Source organism: Sebastes umbrosus, chromosome 15 (genome assembly GCF_015220745.1).
Source record: "Sebastes umbrosus isolate fSebUmb1 chromosome 15, fSebUmb1.pri, whole genome shotgun sequence".
Lineage (NCBI taxonomy): Eukaryota > Metazoa > Chordata > Actinopteri > Perciformes > Sebastidae > Sebastes > Sebastes umbrosus.
In genome coordinates this window covers 28,698,705-28,716,512 of record NC_051283.1, presented here as the reverse complement: position 1 = coordinate 28,716,512, position 17,808 = coordinate 28,698,705, and the positions used below count along the sequence as shown (strand labels likewise).

Sequence of the window (17,808 nt, the reverse complement as noted above, 5' to 3'; positions counted from 1 at the left end):
AGATAAAACATATAACAGATAAAACATATAACAGATAAAACATAAAACAGATAAAACATATAACAGATAAAACATAAAACAGGTAAAACATATAACAGATAAAACATATAACAGATAAAACATATAACAGGTAAAACATATAACAGATAAAACATATAACAGGTAAAACATATAACAGGTATAAAGCAAATAAAACAGGTAAAACATAAATCAGGTAAAACATATAACAGATAAAACATATAACAGGTAAAACATATAACAGATAAAACATATAACAGATAAAACATATAACAGATAAAACATATAACAGATAAAACATATAACAGATAAGAGGACGGTCTGCAGGACAGATAATAATGCACACAGTGCACTATCATAGACTAAGCTACTGGAGTTACCCTGCACTATACTCATTTATATATTTTATATAAATTAAATATTTATTATAGTATTTTATACGCCATTATAGTATTATATACGCCACTATAATAAATATAATAATATTTATTATAGTATTTTATACGCCATGTATTATTATAGTATTTTATAATTATTATAGTATTTATTATGAAATATTTATTATATTAGTATATAATATATACTGTTATATTTTTATAACAGTCTCTTCTGCACTTTTTAATAGTCGTGTATCACAGCTGTTACCCTGCACTATATTCAGTTTTAACAGTTTTCTTCATCTCCTAGTATTTTTATATCTGGTATATTTTTTTGGTACTTTGCACTACTATCTTTTTTACTGCATTTTTACTAACATGTTTTGCACTATGGAACTGTGATGCTGGAAACTTGAATTTCCTTTGGGATCAATAAAGTTACTATCTATCTATCTATCTATCTATCTATCTATCTATCCATCCATCTATCTACCCATGGTCAGAAGGAAACATGGTGAGGCTGCTTTTAGCTGCTCAACTTTGGAACAAACTTCCAGATGAGATCAAAGATGCACCAAACAGTGGCCACCTTCAAATCTAGACTCAAGACCAAAAACTGTTCTCAGATGCTTTTCTTTAATTGATTAAATGCTGCACTTTACTGTCTTTGATTGTTTTTATTTATTCTTTTAATTGTTTTCTTTTAATTTACACTTTTATATTCTTATATTCGTTTTTATCTTATGCACTTTGTGCTCTTTATGTTGCTTTTATATAAATATGTAAAGCACTTTGAATTGCCTTTGTGTATGAAATGTGCTATATAAATAAACTTGCCTTAAACAGTGGACTAACTTTCATGTCGGACAGATTAAAAGTGATGGACTGACTTCCGTTCACAGGCAACTGTCAAAATCTCGCGAGAACTCCTCGACTTCCTCTTCGCTCGGAACCTCCTTCCAAGATGGTGAGTGCGTTTTCTGTTTCTGGAATAGAGTTTAAAATCTGTCATCATCTGCTGTTAATCTCACGCGTTTATCACATTTAGAGCTTTAATATGTATCTGTACAGTGTGTGTGAGCGGTGTGATGTTGAATTGTTGGCGTATTAGTCGCAGAAATGGAGGAATTGACGTAGTTTAGTGTGAACGCTGAGCTGGATGGACTGACTGAAGCTAACGAGCAGTTTTAATACAATAAAACAACACGTGTGATCTGTTTATAACCGGTTCAAAGCAGAGCTGGAACCGGGCACAACTTCTAACGTTACCGGCACCGTTAAAGATGAATAAAACATTCATAACAGAAGGCGGCTAGCAGTGCAAGCTAACTAGCTTCATGCTTTCCAATGGCAAGGTGTTAGCATGTTAGCATGTTGAGATCATCAGACAGACTGAGAGACAACGTGCGCGTTGCACCGGTGTAATACAGACTTTGGTGTGTGTTGTTAATGAAGTCTATCAGTCTGGGTCGTTATGAAGGCTTTAGAGTTGCACACAAGTTGGTGGTTAGAGCTAATAGCTGCACTAAATGGAGCCAAAGCGTGAGCTGCAGAGGTATAGATGCTATACACGAAGTATTTGGCCCATATTAACTTAGACAGACAGCTTTATTGATCCCCGTGGGGAAACAACAAACAAACAAACAACAAAAACACAGTATTCACAATACACCAATAAATAACATCATAAGAAGCCCTTTGAGACATAATCAACAGCTGAGAGGAACCATGGATCTAAACCATATCTAAGAATGTTCATTACAAAATCTAACCGCTGCTGGAACAAGAGACCTCCTGAATCGTTCAGTAGAACACTCAGGCATCACTAGAACACTGAGACATCACTAGAACACTGAGACGTCTCTAGAACACTGAGACGTCTCTAGAACACTGAGACATCACTAGAACACTGAGACGTCTCTAGAACACTGAGACATCACTAGAACACTGAGACATCCATAGAACACTGAGACATCACTAGAACACTGAGACATCGCTAGAACACTGAGACGTCTCTAGAACACTGAGACGTCTCTAGAACACTGAGACATCACTAGAACACTGAGACGTCTCTAGAACACTGAGACATCACTAGAACACTGAGACATCCATAGAACACTGAGACATCACTAGAACACTGAGACATCACTAGAACACTGAGACGTCTCTAGAACACTGAGACGTCTCTAGAACACTGAGACGTCTCTAGAACACTGAGACATCCATAGAACACTGAGACATCCATAGAACACTGAGACATCACTAGAACACTGAGACATCGCTAGAACACTGAGACATCACAAGAACATCACTAGAACACTGAGACATCGCTAGAACACTGAGACGTCACTAGAACACTGAGACATCACTAGAACACTGAGACATCACTAGAACATCACTAGAACACTGAGACATCGCTAGAACACTGAGACATCCATAGAACACTGAGACATCACTAGAACACTGAGACATCGCTAGAACACTGAGACATCACAAGAACATCACTAGAACACTGAGACATCGCTAGAACACTGAGACGTCACTAGAACACTGAGACATCACTAGAACACTGAGACATCACTAGAACATCACTAGAACACTGAGACATCGCTAGAACACTGAGACATCACTAGAACACTGAGACATCACTAGAACATCACTAGAACACTGAGACATCGCTAGAACACTGAGACGTCACTAGAACACTGAGACATCACTAGAACACTGAGACATCACTAGAACATCACTAGAACACTGAGACATCGCTAGAACACTGAGACATCACTAGAACACTGAGACATCACTAGAACATCACTAGAACACTGAGACATCACTAGAACACTGAGACATCACAAGAACATCACTAGAACACTGAGACATCCATAGAACACTGAGACATCACTAGAACATCACTAGAACACTGAGACATCACTAGAACACTGAGACATCACTAGAACATCACTAGAACACTGAGACATCGCTGGAACACTGAGACGTCACTGGAACACTGAGACGTCACTAGAACATCACTAGAACACTGAGACGTCGCTAGAACACTGAGACGTCACTAGAACACCGAGGCATCACTAGAACATCACTAGAACACTGAGACATCGCTAGAACACTGAGACGTCACTGGAACACTGAGACGTCACTAGAACACTGAGACATCACTAGAACATCACTAGAACACTGAGACATCGCTAGAACACTGAGACGTCGCTAGAACACTGAGACGTCACTAGAACACTGAGGCGTCACTAGAACACTGAGGCATCACTAGAACACTGAGGCATCACTAGAACACTGAGGCATCACTAGAACACTGAGGCATCACTAGAACACTGAGGCATCACTAGAACACTGAGGCATCACTAGAACACTGAGGCATCACTAGAACACTGAGGCGTCACTAGAACACTGAGGCATCACTAGAACACTGAGGCATCACTAGAACACTGAGGCATCACTAGTCGCTCACTGAATGAGCTTGTGAGTCCGTTAACAACACCATGCAATTGATGGCTTTCAAAATGCAGAACTGTTTTAAGTTTGGCCCTTGTCCTCTTTTCTATAGTGACCTCCAGTGAGTCTGGTGCGAGACCAATCACCGAGCCAGCCTTTCTGATCAACTTATGTTTATCTCAATCGGCTGACCCTTGATTACCACTGAGGAGACCTCCTCCTTCTTCCTTCTAAAATCAATAATCAGCTATTTGGTCTTCTGATCAGACCCCAAACCCCTCTGTACGTTATGTTTAAAATTAAATAACATAAGTTGGGGTTGAAATTACCCTTTGAGGATGCAGAAGTGTTTTCAATCACTGCTATAGTACCAACATGTTACCATAAATGCATCATAAGTATGTCTGGACTGGATTAGTGTCACTGTATCCAGTACTGATCCAGCATTTCTACCTCATATCTAACAGTAACGTAGACTAACGGTGTTTTGTACACTTTTCGCCATTCAGCGCCACAAGCTGCTTTCGCCGCTCTAGTCATAAGCTTCCCTTCCGGGCGCACCTCACAAACTTGCTGAAATCTCACAGAACAAATGGTTGAGGTCTATCGCTTGGTCGGGAATGAAAGAGGGGGAACTGAAGAAGACACAAATTGTTAGTGTTTGTAATTGTTTGTTAGTGTACGTTAATCTATAGCTGATTGTGAGATTCATGCTAACGTGTATGTTCTGTGTTTTCAGTCTCTAGTCATCCCTGAGAAGTTCCAGCACATTCTTCGTGTTCTCAACACGAATATCGATGGTAGGAGGAAGATCGCCTTCGCCATCACTGCCATCAAGGTGAGGTGTTCTCTGAAATACACAATGCTTAACGTGCACTCAAAGCTGCTTTCTTTACATTTCCAATAGAAGACTGAACCTGATGGGTAATGCTTGAGTTGCAGTATTTAAGCATTCCTGTATTTTCACAGCTTATTTGATGTTGAAGTTATTTTGCACATCAGACATTCATGTTGTGTATCAAGAGTACAATGACGCTTACATCCCTGTCTGTCTCGTCTCAGGGTGTTGGCAGACGTTACGCTCATGTCGTCCTGAGGAAAGCAGACATCGACCTCAACAAGAGGGCCGGAGAGCTGACTGATGATGAGGTGAGGAGAGCCGGGGGTCTGTAGAGGGAACAGCGTTATAAATGTATATTACTGCTTTTTAATGCTTAGATTATCACAAGACAGTTTGTGTCTATAGCCTTTGTGCACATTTTGGAAAACCTGTGAAACTTGAGCCACCTAAAACCACATAAAGAAACGCAACTACCCCGATGCTGTTTTATAGAACTTAAGTTGAGAGTTGATGTGTTTGTAATAAATTAGCGTGTTTAATTTTCCACACAGGAAGTTGATGATTTCCCTTTAGGAGTAATAACTACATCTACACAGATGTATGTAGGCATGTGCAGATGTTACTGTGTCATGAGTTCTACGTCTGAGGAGTCTGTTGTGATTTAAATTTGGCACATCCTGTTAATTTTCCTGTGAATTAACAGCTGTATTTTTTTATTTTTTCAGGTTGAGCGTGTGGTGACCATCATGCAGAACCCTCGTCAGTACAAAATCCCAGACTGGTTCCTCAACAGGCAGAAGGACGTCAAGGACGGCAAATACAGCCAGGTATGTGACCACCAGTAAAGCATCAGAGGCTTGTACTACGAAGTCAATCAACCCAGGGTTTCTCAATCTGGCTATGAGCGTGTTCACATTTAAAGGGCGGGGTTAGCAGCATCTGACCAATCACAAACATGGACGAGTCTACTGTCAGCAGAGCGGCACATTTTACAAACCAAGAACAAACTATAATATTAGACAAATATGAAGAAGTTGAACACATAATCAAGACTAAAAGTTACACAGTTAAAGCTGTGAAATGCAGGAAAGAGCTGGCAAAAGAATGCAGATGTGTGAAAGTGTAAATTAACAGACTTATTAATTTAATTTGATTGAAGGGTTAACCTTGAAGTTACCTGCTTTGTAGTACAGGCCTCTGATCTCCTGTTGACTCACTAAGTTCAGGTGAACCTAAAACCACAATTACAATGATAATATGAATAGGATGACGTTACATTAAACATAAGAAGTTGTGTTCTATGAGCAGACGTAACCGCCTTTCTGTGTCTTTATCTCAGATGTATGACTGAGTAATAATTTGAAAGGCGTCATCCTTGTTGTCGGTTATCAGTCGGTGTGTTTTGATCTGCAGCTTTTGGCAGGCGACTTTTCTATTGTACATCAGTGAAACGCCTCCGCAACAGAAACTGAAAGTATTTGGAGTTAATTTAGAGAATTTGTTTACTTTACATGTTGTGGTGTTGATGATTGACCGATATGTCAGATTAGCAGCAGGTGAGAATGTGGTTCTACGACATACTTGACGCTACACCGGTATGTTGGTGATAAGGAAAGACAAACCTGTCTCTCTCTCTCTCTCTCTCTCTCTCTCTCTCTCTCTCTCTCTCTCTCTCTCTCTCTCTCTCTCTCTCTCTCTCTGTAAACTAATTGTTGCGTCTTGTTTCAGGTCCTCGCTAACGGTCTGGACAACAAGCTGAGAGAAGATCTGGAGAGGCTGAAGAAGATCAGGGCTCACCGTGGTCTCAGGCACTTCTGGGGGTAAGAGATGCGATCCAATCTGCAGTTGGGATGCAATTATTGTTCGGTCCAAAGTGAGACAAGTCTCTGCATTGAGATCATGTAATCTATGAAGTTAGGTCAACCACAGCATTTTATAGAAATATATTAGGGCTGTCAATCGATTAAAATATGTAATCGCATGATTGTCCATGCAAATTCAAAATGTACCTTTTTAAAGGGAGATTTATCAAGTATTTAATTCTCTTATCAACATGGGAGTGGACAAATATGCTGCTTTATGCAAATGTATGTATATATTTATTATTGGAAATCAATTAACACAAAACAATGACAGATATTGTCCAGAAACCCTCACAGGTACTGCATTTAGCATAAAACAATATGCTCCAATCATAACATGGCAAACTGCAGCCCAACAGACAACAACAGCTGTCAGTGTGCTGACTTGACTATGACTTGCCCCAAACTGCATGTGATTATCATAAAGTGGGCATGTCTGTAAAGGGGAGACTCGTGGGTACCCATAGAACCCATTTACATTCACATATCTGGAGGTCAGCGGTCAAGTGACCCCTTTGAAAATGGCAAATAAATGACAAAATAGCGTTATTTAACCTCCTTCCTGACAAGCTAGTATGACATGGTTGGTACCGATGGATTCATTAGGTCTTCTAGTTTCATATATCAGTATCTTCACTCTAGCTTTAAAACTGAGCCCGCTACAACCTCAAAATCACAAGTTGCGTTAAAGAAATTAGAGGTGCATTTGTGTTAACGCGTTATCACATTAATTTTGACAGCCCTAAGAAGTATATAATCATCTTACCCGTCATGGTGCTGCTTCTCCGCGAGCTGAAGTGTGTTTGCATCTCTGGGAACGTGAAGCTTTGCAGTTCAGCTGCTCGGTCTTCCTGTCTGACATTAGAGAGAACAACATAACATTTCTGGGTCAGTGGAGGAGATTCGGTGCAGAGAGAGTCTGTCCTGGAAAAACTTGAATCTAAAAGCACAAGAGTGTTACCTGAGAGAGCTGAAGTAGCTGTTGGATACCACTTCCTGTCATAAAGCACTCCATTAAAGTTCAGTTAGTCAAAGTGATGATTTTGGTGCACAACATACTGTTTGACTTTCCTAATTTTTTAACTCTTAACTTCTCTTCTCCTTCCAGTCTGCGTGTTCGCGGTCAGCACACCAAGACTACCGGCCGTCGTGGTCGCACCGTCGGTGTGTCCAAGAAGAAGTAAACTCCCCTGCTTCCCTTTGTTTCAATAAAACGCCACAATTCAAAATCTGTCTGTCCTGCTGTGCTGTTTCACTGGGTTTGAAGACACTGGTGCAAGTTTGGAGCTTTTGCATCTTGGTTTCTTGGCAATTTTACTTCCATACAGTCGTGTTACAGAGGTTCTCAAGTGCAGAGGTTCTCAGTCTTTTTTCAGCCTCTTAAAGACGGAGAATAAACCAGGGACCCCTTCATGTACGTCCCTTGGAATAATTTGACAGCTTATTTTTTTTACATTTCTATAATAAGGTCAAAGAACACGATACTAGACATGTATGTAAAATGACATATATCTATAACTTCTACGAGTTATAGATATATATTCGATTACAACATAATCTTTGATACCAACCCAGTCGTCAGAAAAAATGTTGGCATTGTATGTTCCTGCAAACCACGGGATACGTTGGTTTCTGAACCAGTTTCATATCGGCCTCGTATCACAGAAACACACAATGTTACGTTGTGAAACTATTGGTTGGGTTTAGGCAGCAAAAACTACTTGGCTAAGGTATAAAAAAAAAAAAAAAAAAATCATGGTTTGTGTTTAAATAACGTAAAAATGTAACTAAAGTAAATATAACTGCCCTCAGCGGACTTTCTTACGTAACGTTACATAAGCCTAAAAATGTTATGTAAATCGTTGCATTAAACGCCACGCAAGATGTCACAAAACGTTACGTAAAACAACGCCTCGCATTTGGTTAAGGTTAGAAAAAAGATCTTGGTTTGAATAATAACGTAACAATGTAACTAGAGTAAAAATACAGTATACCTGCCCTTTGCGGACTTTCTTGTGTAATGTTATTTAACAAGCGCAAAACATTCTATAAAACAATGTTGCTTTAAGTAACGTTGCGTAAAACAAAGTCATGTAAAACAACGCTGCGTACTTTAAGGTTAGAAAAAAGATCTTGGTTTATGTTCAAATAACCTAACATTGTAACTAGCGTGAAAAAATAACTGCCCTTAGCTGACTTTCGTATGTAACGTTACATAACTAGTGAAAAACGTTGCATAAAATGCCACGCAAAATTAAGTCATGTAAGACAACGTCACAAACCGTCACGTGAAAAATCGTCATGTAAAACAATGTTATGTAAAAAGGATAAAGTCGGCGTTTACTCTCTCCTGGGTGAAAGTCCAGGGTTTATGGAGTTTCGTGTTTGTTATAACGGTTCAATGTACTACATCACATCACTCGCTCTGACTGGATGCGAAACGTCCACATTCGTACACGTATCTGTGGTTTGCGGAAACGTATGTAATGTAATTGTATGATGCCAAAATGTTTTTTCCCTGACGACTGGGCTGATTATACTGTAGATTTGAAAATTTAAATATTATTAAATGAATATGAGTATATATTATATACCCCACTTTGACAATCACTGCTCTAGTGATTTTAATAAATGAATTGAAGCAAGACCATATGCTATAATAAATGACTTCCTGTCAAGTATAGTCACAGAAAAATCACCTCCCTCGTAACTTTTTTTTAATTTAAGTTTATTGTGCTGCATTTGCTGACAGAAGGATAGAGAGTATTATACAACAGAAGAAAAGGAAATATTCTTAATATACAAATATTCCATAAAAACTGAGGTAAGCGAGGAAAACGTATATGGCTGCAGGCAATATAAAGTGCATAAAGACGGAAATGAAAGAGTCTAAACGGTGAAAAACTCAGGTTAAATCTTACAGACTTATGGCTTTTTAAGGGACGAGAACACCCTGTGGACAGTTATTATTAAAGGGCGATGAGTGTGAAGTGAAAATGTCATGCAACCAAACACTTGGTATTTTATAGGAGAACTAACTAAACCTTTATGTTTAAAGAAACAGGAGGTATGGTGGGTGTTACAGCTACATCTTTAAAAGGTGGAAAATGAATATATCAGTAAAATATAGCAGACGAGTTTAAGGTACCTGCACACATCTTCGTAGCTCTTAAGTTACACATTAAAAGGAATAAAACCGCCTTTTCATAACGAGGCTTTAAGAAAAGAAACTCAAATATTGCTCCTAACAATGTGTCGTCACCCTGTCCTACCCCAGTGCATGCTGGGATAGGCTCCAGCCCTTGACAGGAGAAGCAGATTAGAAAAATCCATGGATGCATTTGCAGAAGTTAGGAATGACTGAACATTAAGTTTAAGTCCGTTACAGCTGTGTGTCTTTAATTCAAACTATACTAAAGTGTTAGTTTAGTTGTGACTGTATGAGAGAGGCAGCGTTAAACTCTACACGTCCAGCTGGGAGTGGACCGAGAAAGCAGCAAAGAGCTTCAGTCATTCTTCAGTCGTGTTCTTAGAAATTAAATTATATAAATAGATTAATTCAGACGTTACGTTCTGATCTAATTACTGAAAGAAACTTTTTTTTTTTTACAACCAAAAACTGACTTTGATTGTTATAATATTTCTCTGATCTTACCAGAGAAACAGGCGATACCTAAAAGTGTCATTTTGTACACAATAACTGCTCAGATTATTAGTCTTGTTTATATTTTCTTCAGTAAGATATTTATGGATGCTTATTTCTGCCAGGAGAAAGAAAAACATGTCATGTTAGGAATTAAAAAATTATTGAAGAGGACAATTTTAATTACTGTGTCAAAATAAATAATAAAAATTGCCTAACTTATCTCCAGATTATTAATTAATATTCTATAATTTTGAAGTGTCAATAAATGTAGATAATATTTGAAAATTGTGATAAAGTTTAAATTTAGACTAACATCATAATTTTGACTTATCGTTTCATGAGTATTTTTTTATATTTTTTATTTTTTATCATTTCTAACTTTTCTCTTTTCCTGGCTGAAACAATCTGCTGCAGGTGTTACCATAATACATTTGCCAATTTTGGTATTTCATCTTCTATCAGTTGTTTGGAGAAAAAAGAAATGTGTTTATATTGAGAAAATTAAGACAAGACAAAATTTGAATTACTGCATCAAAATTAATTAAAAAAAAACCTTCCTCATAATTTTTATTAACTTTTTTTCAAAGAAAATGTAAAAAAAAAAACATTTAGTCAGTTATTAGTATAATTTGGAGTAGTCTTGAATATTTTTGATCATTTCTAACTTTTCCTGGCTGTAACAAGCTGCCATTGGTATTAATTTAATAATAATTGCCAATTTTAGTATTTAATTTTCTATCAGTTTTGAGAAAAAAACATGTTTTATATTGAGAAAATGAAGACAAGGCACAATTTGAATTACTGCGTTAAAATAAATAATTAAAAAACACCATACTCATCTCCAAATTATAACTTAATGTTGTATAATTTTGACAAATAAAATGACGATAAAGGTAGAGACTATTGGAAAATTGTGACTTCAAATTTAAATTTAGACTTACGTCATCATTTTGACTTAGAAATACAAGTTAGTATTAGTATAATTTTGAGTATTCATGAGTATTTTTGTTATTAAATTTAATTCAATTTAATCATTTTGTAACTTTTCCTGGGTGTAACGAGCTGCCGCAGTTATTACCATAATAAGATTACCAATCTTAGAATTTAATTTTCTATCAGTTGTTAGAAAAAAATGTGTTTATATTGAGAAAATTATGAGAAGACAAAATTTGAATTACTGCTTCAAAATAATAAAAAAAAACTTCCTTATAATTTTTGTTATCTTTTGACAAAGAAAATGTCAATAAATGTAGATAATATTTGAAAATTGTGACAATTTAAATTAAGACTTATGATTTTGATTTAGAAAGTCAAAAGTTAGTGTTTAATTTTGTAGTCTATATATATTATATAGTATTTTTTATTTTTTATCACTTCTAATTTTTCCTGGCTGTAACAAGCTGCCGTAGGTATTACCTTAATAATAAAAATGCCAATTTTGGTATTTAATTTTTTATCAGAAAAATGTGTTTATATTGAGAAAACTAAGACTTAGAAGAAATTTTAATTACTGCGTCAAAATAATAATAAAAAAAAACTTACTTATCTCCAAATTATAACTTAGTATTCTATTATTTTGACAAACTAAATGTTAATAAATGTAGATACTAAAAATTGTGACTTTAAATTTAGACTTACAACCTCATCATTTTGAGTTAGTCAAAAGTTAGATTTACTATAATTTGGAGTATTCATGGGTTGTTTCTTTTTATGGTAAAAAGGTATTACCTTAAAAATTATTGCCAATTTTAGTATTTAATTTTCTTTCAGTTGTTAGAAGAAAAACAAAGTGTTTATATTGAGAAAATTAAGACAAAATTTAAATTACTGTCAAAATAAATTACAAAAAAAACCTCCATAATAATTTGTATTATCTTTTGACAAAGAAAATGTTAAAAGGGAAAGAAAGAAAATTAAATTTAGACTTATGATTTTTACTTAGAAAGTCAAAAGTCCGTATTAGTATAATTTTTAGTCATGAATATTTTTATTTTTTAACTATTAACATTTCTAACTTTTCCTGGCTGTAACAAGCTGCCGCAGGTATTATCTTAATAAAAATTGTCAATTTTTTTGTATTTAATTTTGTATCAGTTGTTTTGAGAGGTTATAAAAGTAAGTATTTGAAAAATAATCCTATTTGGAATTAGATCTGAAACCGCTCTGGCGACTTTGCACAGCTTTGTCTTTTTAAACGTGTGCAGTTGTTATACGATATCCAAACTGACAGGAAACAAAAGGAAACAGTTCCGCCTGTCACCTCCAGGTCCGTCGGCCACAGTGAGTTTATAATCCCCAAAAATAAACTGTCAGAACTTCTTCCCACATTAGCAAAGAACACAAAAGCAAAGATTTACCAGCTGTTATTTACTACTTTGTGTTTTTTTTGTCTTGATAAATACTTCAGTTCTCAGGTCTGTAAATGAAATCTTAATTGCAAGTAGATATTTTTAAAAAGCTGCGCTGATAATGAGCTGTGAAATGGCGGTGACTGAACTTCCACCTCCAGAAGAAGACGAGTGGTTCCCTCATCCCTCCCTCTGCGGAGGAGGAGACTTCTGCTGCTGCTGCTGCTGCTGTTGCTGCTGTTGCTGCGGTGGTGGTGGTTGTTGTTGGTCCTTGGTGGGAGCGTAGTAAAGCTCCAGAGGCTTCCTCACCTTCCAGTATTTCTCGTTGACCAACTCCAGAGTCAGAGAACCGTTCAGCGTCTGAGAGGGAAGGAAAGACGGGAGTCTAAAGCCTCATCCACACCAGGAACGTCAGGAGCGCGTGGCGGATGCACCACCTGTCGTTTTTTTATTTCGCTCTAACCAAAATGCGTCATCCCTGCAGCACTCTACTGATACACATCATTGACACATACCTCATTTCTCTACAAATACATATTTTTAATTATCTTGTATATGTCTGCCAGTGGTCCATTAAAGGAATAGTTTGACACTTTGAGAAACGTATTCACGTTCCTGCCGAGACCCTGATGAAGAGATTGATACCACTCTTCTATATGAAGCTAAATGTTCATCAGTTGAAGAGTTTTGGTTTGTTTACTCACAGAGAACTGTCCTCCTCTCGTCAGGATGTAGATGGTGTACTGTTTCTCGCTGACATTGCTCAGACTCGACCTCTCTCCACTTCCTGCTGTTCCTCCACTTTCTCCTATTTCCTCTCCTCCTCCTCCTCCTCCTCCTCCTCCTCCTCCTCCGCCTCCTCCTCCTCCTCTTCCCTCCTCTCTTCCTCTGTCCTCCGTCTCTCCGTTGGTCTGTCTGTCCTCCAGGGCGATACGCAGAGCGAGGTATTTAGACAGATGGTCCACTGTGGCGTTGGCTGTCGTCTTCACATATCTGCAATGGGAGAACATTTGATAAGAAGTGAGGGACAGACAGTCACATATTCTCCTCGATGCATTCAGTCGTGGCACTAATTTACTAATGACCTGCTTTAAATTAGAATCTACATCAACTTGAGTAGGATACTTTTTAGGATTGGGGAGTCCTGGTCAAGCCTCGGATCCGGTCTCACCTGGTCTGGTTGTAGTCCTCGGCTTGGACCAGCTCCGGGTGTGGTCTGAAAACCAGCTCAATCTCCGAGGCCGGCCCCTCTTTGTGGCGCCTCAGCGGAGGGGTGGGGCTGCCGCTGTCTGCCTCGGGCCCCGAGCCGTCGTCTGACGCTCGCGGCCGCTTGCGGCTTGGCCCGGCCTCCGAGGGGGTCTGACCGGCGGGTAGAGGGGCGTGTGAGGGGGCCGAGTCATGAGACAAGTGTGAGCGGGCGTCGCCGTTGTCTTCCCCACCGCTGAAGGTGGTGTTGTCGCTCTCCTGAGTCGGCTTCTTCACCCGGTGGTTCCTGCAGGGCGGAGACAAACACACAGTTAATCTGCTTGAATGTGGCTGTGTTCGAGAATGATGATGATGATGATGGTGATGATGATGATTACCCAACACTAATTTAAAAACAAAGCAAGCATTTCCTCGCCGTCTGCCCCCCTCCCACTTTTCTCACCTGTAGCGGGCCTGCTGTCGGAGCCCCTCCTCGATGCTGGAGCTCAGCGCCTCCTTGTTGTGCAGCCTGTTGAGTCGCTCCAGGACGCGGCGCTGGTGGGCCTCGTACTCGTCCCGGCTCGGGTAGATCTTCGAGATCAGTGCGTCGAAGTTTGAGTCTCGGCGCAGCGAACGCCTGGAGACCAGCTTCTTCCTGCAGGTCGGACACTCTTTATTCCTGGAGAGAGAGGAGGAGTTGTTGATGAGACAACCGATTAATCTAAAGAAAACAAATGATTGATGAGTCGCTGCAGCACGGCGCTCACCCTGATCGCAGCGCGGTGACGATGCAGTCGGAGCAGAAGCGGTGCAGACACTCTTTGGTCGTCATGGTGTTCTTCAGCATGTCAAGACAGATGGGACACATCAGCTCGCTGTGCAGAGAGCGAGGAGACACCGCCACCTCCGTCCCATCCATGATCGCCTCCTGAAGACACACACACACGTTTATTATCATACCTGTGAGGACATTCACTGTCACCTCAAAAGCTGCGACATTTCATCTCCTGCTTCATGCTGAGTCGATCATTAAAAATTAGCAGATGTGTTGTGTGTGTTTTTGGATCAAATCCTGTTAAAGGAGGATCCAAAAAATCATATTTAGGTGAGCCACTGTCGCATAACAATGCATACTCATGGGGGATCTCTTGTTGGGTCTCTAAATTATAGAGTACGGTCTAGACCTGCTCTATATGAACAGTGTCTCGAGATAACTTCTGTTATGATTTGATGCTATATAAAAATAAATTGAATTGAAATTTCCATGGTGGAAATTAAGGCTTCCCCTTCTTATGGTGTGTTCACACCAAGGGGGATGCGAAATTTTCACGAGGGGCGATTTCAAACAAAGTCAATGCAAAGAGACGAACAGATGTCGAGCGTCACACTGTGTCGTGAAAAGCCTCTCAGCGTTGAGATTCTCCTCCTGACGTCCTGATGTTGTTAAATCAGAAATGAAGGACAAAAATATTGTGTATAAGCCACAGACTGTCTATGGTAAAAACAACAACGTCGCTGCCGTAATTATGCCTAGATGACTTTATCTTCTCTCAGCACAATCTGTTTTATTTTGGGTTCATACTGCTGCAGCGAAGGGTGGCTTGCTAGATACAGTTTTTCCTTGCAAAAAAAATAGCCCAGATTGATAAAGGACTTTCAAACGCAGTGATATATCTGCTGATATATTGTGTTCTTCAGCACTTTTAAAATGTTAGTCAATTTGTAAATGGTAATGACAGAATGAGCAATAAGTAACTGTACACACACATACACACACACACACACACACACAGGTTTACCTGAGGGCTCCTGTGAAGCTCATACAGACTCAGCTCCCAGGTCTTACTCGGAGTCAGGGTGTTCACCGGAGCCGCCATGACGACTGGTTCCCACAATCCTCACTGGACCGAGAGAGAACACACACATAAGAAAACTGTCCCTGCGGGTCCCTAACAGCCTACCAGCTAGGGCTGGGACGATTCACCTGACTCACGATTCGATATGTATTGCGGTTCGACATTACGATCTATTGTGATTTTTGTTAACTTCTTTAACACTAGACTAGACCATGGGAAAAAGTTGAATCATACACTTCTAGAGATGTCCTGAAGTCAAATATTATCAATCATTGTCAGGAATTGTTTATTACGTTTTTTTTCCAGCAACCCAAAAATCAAAGACTAAAGACATTTCCCTCACAAATTAGTGTTAATTTATTTTTAATTTATAAGGGACATGTAATGTTTTATACTTCTAGTGAATATAATCCAATCAATCTTATTTCCATATATGTATTTTGCATATACAGTTCCCTTTGTTAACACCTTATTTTGAAAACCAGACGTGTCTACTCTCATAATATTACAACTTCTATTCTCGTTAACTTTTGCCTTTGTTCTCGTAATAGTACGACGTAATTATTCTCCAAATCTCAGATTTATTTATTTGTCCTGAGACTAATGAGACTACCTGAGACTACCTGAGACTAATGAGACTACCTGAGACTACCTTAGACTACCTGAGACTACCTGAGACTAATGAGACTACCTGAGACTACCTTAGACTACTGTGTGTGTTATTAACAGTCTCAGGTAGTTTTAGTTAGTCTCAGTCAGTCTCAGCTAGTCTCAGATAGTCTCAGATAGTCTCAGATAGTCTCAGATAGTCTCAGATAGTCTCATTAGTCTCCGTCAGTCTCAGTTAGTCTCCGTCAGTCTCAGTTAGTCTCAGGTAGTCTCATTAGTCTCCGTCAGTCTCAGCTAGTCTCAGTCAGTCTCAGGTAGTCTCAGTCAGTCTCAGGAGTCTCAGTCAGTCTCAGGTAGTCTCAGGTAGTCTCAGGTAGTCTCAAGTAGTCTCGGATAGTCTCAGGTAGTCTCAGTCAGTCTCAGGTAGTCTCAGTCAGTCTCAGCTAGTCTCAGGAGTCTCAGTCAGTCTCAGGTAGTCTCGGTCAGTCTCAGTCAGTCTCAGGTAGTCTCAGTCAGTCTCAGGTAGTCTCAGTCAGTCTCAGCTAGTCTCAGGTAGTCTCAGTCAGTCTCAGCTAGTCTCAGGAGTCTCAGTCAGTCTCAGGTAGTCTCGGTCAGTCTCAGCTAGTCTCAGGTAGTCTCAGTCAGTCTCAGCTAGTCTCAGGTAGTCTCGGTCAGTCTCAGTCAGTCTCAGGAGTCTCGGTCAGTCTCAGCTAGTCTCAGGAGTCTCAGTCAGTCTCAGCTAGTCTCAGGAGTCTCAGTCAGTCTCAGTCAGTCTCAGGTAGTCTGAGGTAGTCTCGGTCAGTCTCAGACTGTTAATAACACACTGAACAACAACATCACGGTGATTCTTCATCACGGTGATTCTTCATCACGGTGATTCTTCATCACGGTGATTCTTCATCACGGTGATTCTTCATCATGGTGTCAATCAATGAAGAAGTTCGTAAAGTTGTATTTGTGTTTGTAAACAAAGAGTGAACCCTTCCTATTCCTCGATGGAGACCTTAAACTAGAGAGAAGAGGAGGAACTCACCTGATGTTTACCTGACGGACACACACACACACGGCCTCTCCTAAACTACTCAACAAGCCAGTCTAATAACACACTGTGCTCGTTACGTCCTCCTGCTGTCGGAGGATAGATGTTTATCTGTGTCTGTGCCTCGCTGGAGGAGAGAAACAAGACAACAGGAGATGAAGAGAGGAGCTTTAAGAGCAGCTAACCTAGCTAGCGTTAGCCTCGGACATCTCTCTTTCTTCTTCTTCTTCTTCTTCTTCTCCCCGGAAACAACTCGCGTTCTCCCCGCTGCCTGCTCGGCTCAGCAGCGCCCCCTCCTCATCGGTACATACCCCCAGCGGCCAGGCGGTGTATTACAACAGATGGATGGATGGATGGATGGATAGATAGATAGATAGGTAGGTAGGTAGGTAGGTAGGTAGGTGGATGGATGGATGGATGGATGGATGGATGGATGGGTAGGTAGGTAGGATAGATAGATAGATAGATAGATAGATAGATAGATAGATAGATAGATGGATGGACGGACAGATAGATAGATAGGTAGGTAGGTAGGTAGGTAGGTAGGTAGGTAGGTAGGTGG

At 39.5% G+C, this 17,808-nt stretch overlaps 2 protein-coding genes across 4 annotated transcripts; one reads left to right on the top strand and one right to left on the bottom strand.

Annotated features, from left to right (window-relative positions):
* Nucleotides 1-1,234: 1,234 nt before the first annotated feature.
* rps18 (ribosomal protein S18) lies at nucleotides 1,235-7,794 on the top strand. 2 transcript variants are annotated; one of them, XM_037794915.1, is made up of 6 exons: nucleotides 1,235-1,362; nucleotides 4,600-4,698; nucleotides 4,923-5,009; nucleotides 5,427-5,528; nucleotides 6,430-6,521; nucleotides 7,672-7,794. In XM_037794915.1, exons 1-6 carry the CDS (start codon nucleotides 1,360-1,362, stop codon nucleotides 7,745-7,747), a joined length of 459 nt encoding a protein of 152 aa, XP_037650843.1. In that variant the 5' UTR covers nucleotides 1,235-1,359; the 3' UTR covers nucleotides 7,748-7,794. The 2 variants fall into 2 exon arrangements, with proteins under 2 accessions (XP_037650843.1, XP_037650842.1); XM_037794914.1 differs by lacking the exon at nucleotides 1,235-1,362 and adding an exon at nucleotides 4,466-4,513.
* Nucleotides 7,795-9,274: 1,480 nt separating this feature from the next.
* On the bottom strand, nucleotides 9,275-17,526 carry LOC119503240 (E3 ubiquitin-protein ligase RING2-A-like). Of its 2 annotated transcripts, XM_037794913.1 has the most exons (8): nucleotides 17,241-17,526; nucleotides 15,542-15,643; nucleotides 14,510-14,670; nucleotides 14,206-14,421; nucleotides 13,729-14,049; nucleotides 13,429-13,550; nucleotides 13,262-13,386; nucleotides 9,275-12,917 (listed from the first exon to the last, which is right to left on the bottom strand). In XM_037794913.1, the coding sequence occupies exons 2-8, from the start codon at nucleotides 15,617-15,619 to the stop codon at nucleotides 12,738-12,740; spliced, it is 1,203 nt and encodes a 400-aa protein (XP_037650841.1). In that variant the 5' UTR covers nucleotides 15,620-15,643; nucleotides 17,241-17,526; the 3' UTR covers nucleotides 9,275-12,737. The 2 variants fall into 2 exon arrangements, with proteins under 2 accessions (XP_037650841.1, XP_037650840.1); XM_037794912.1 differs by having other exon boundaries at nucleotides 13,262-13,550.
* Nucleotides 17,527-17,808: the final 282 nt, after the last annotated feature.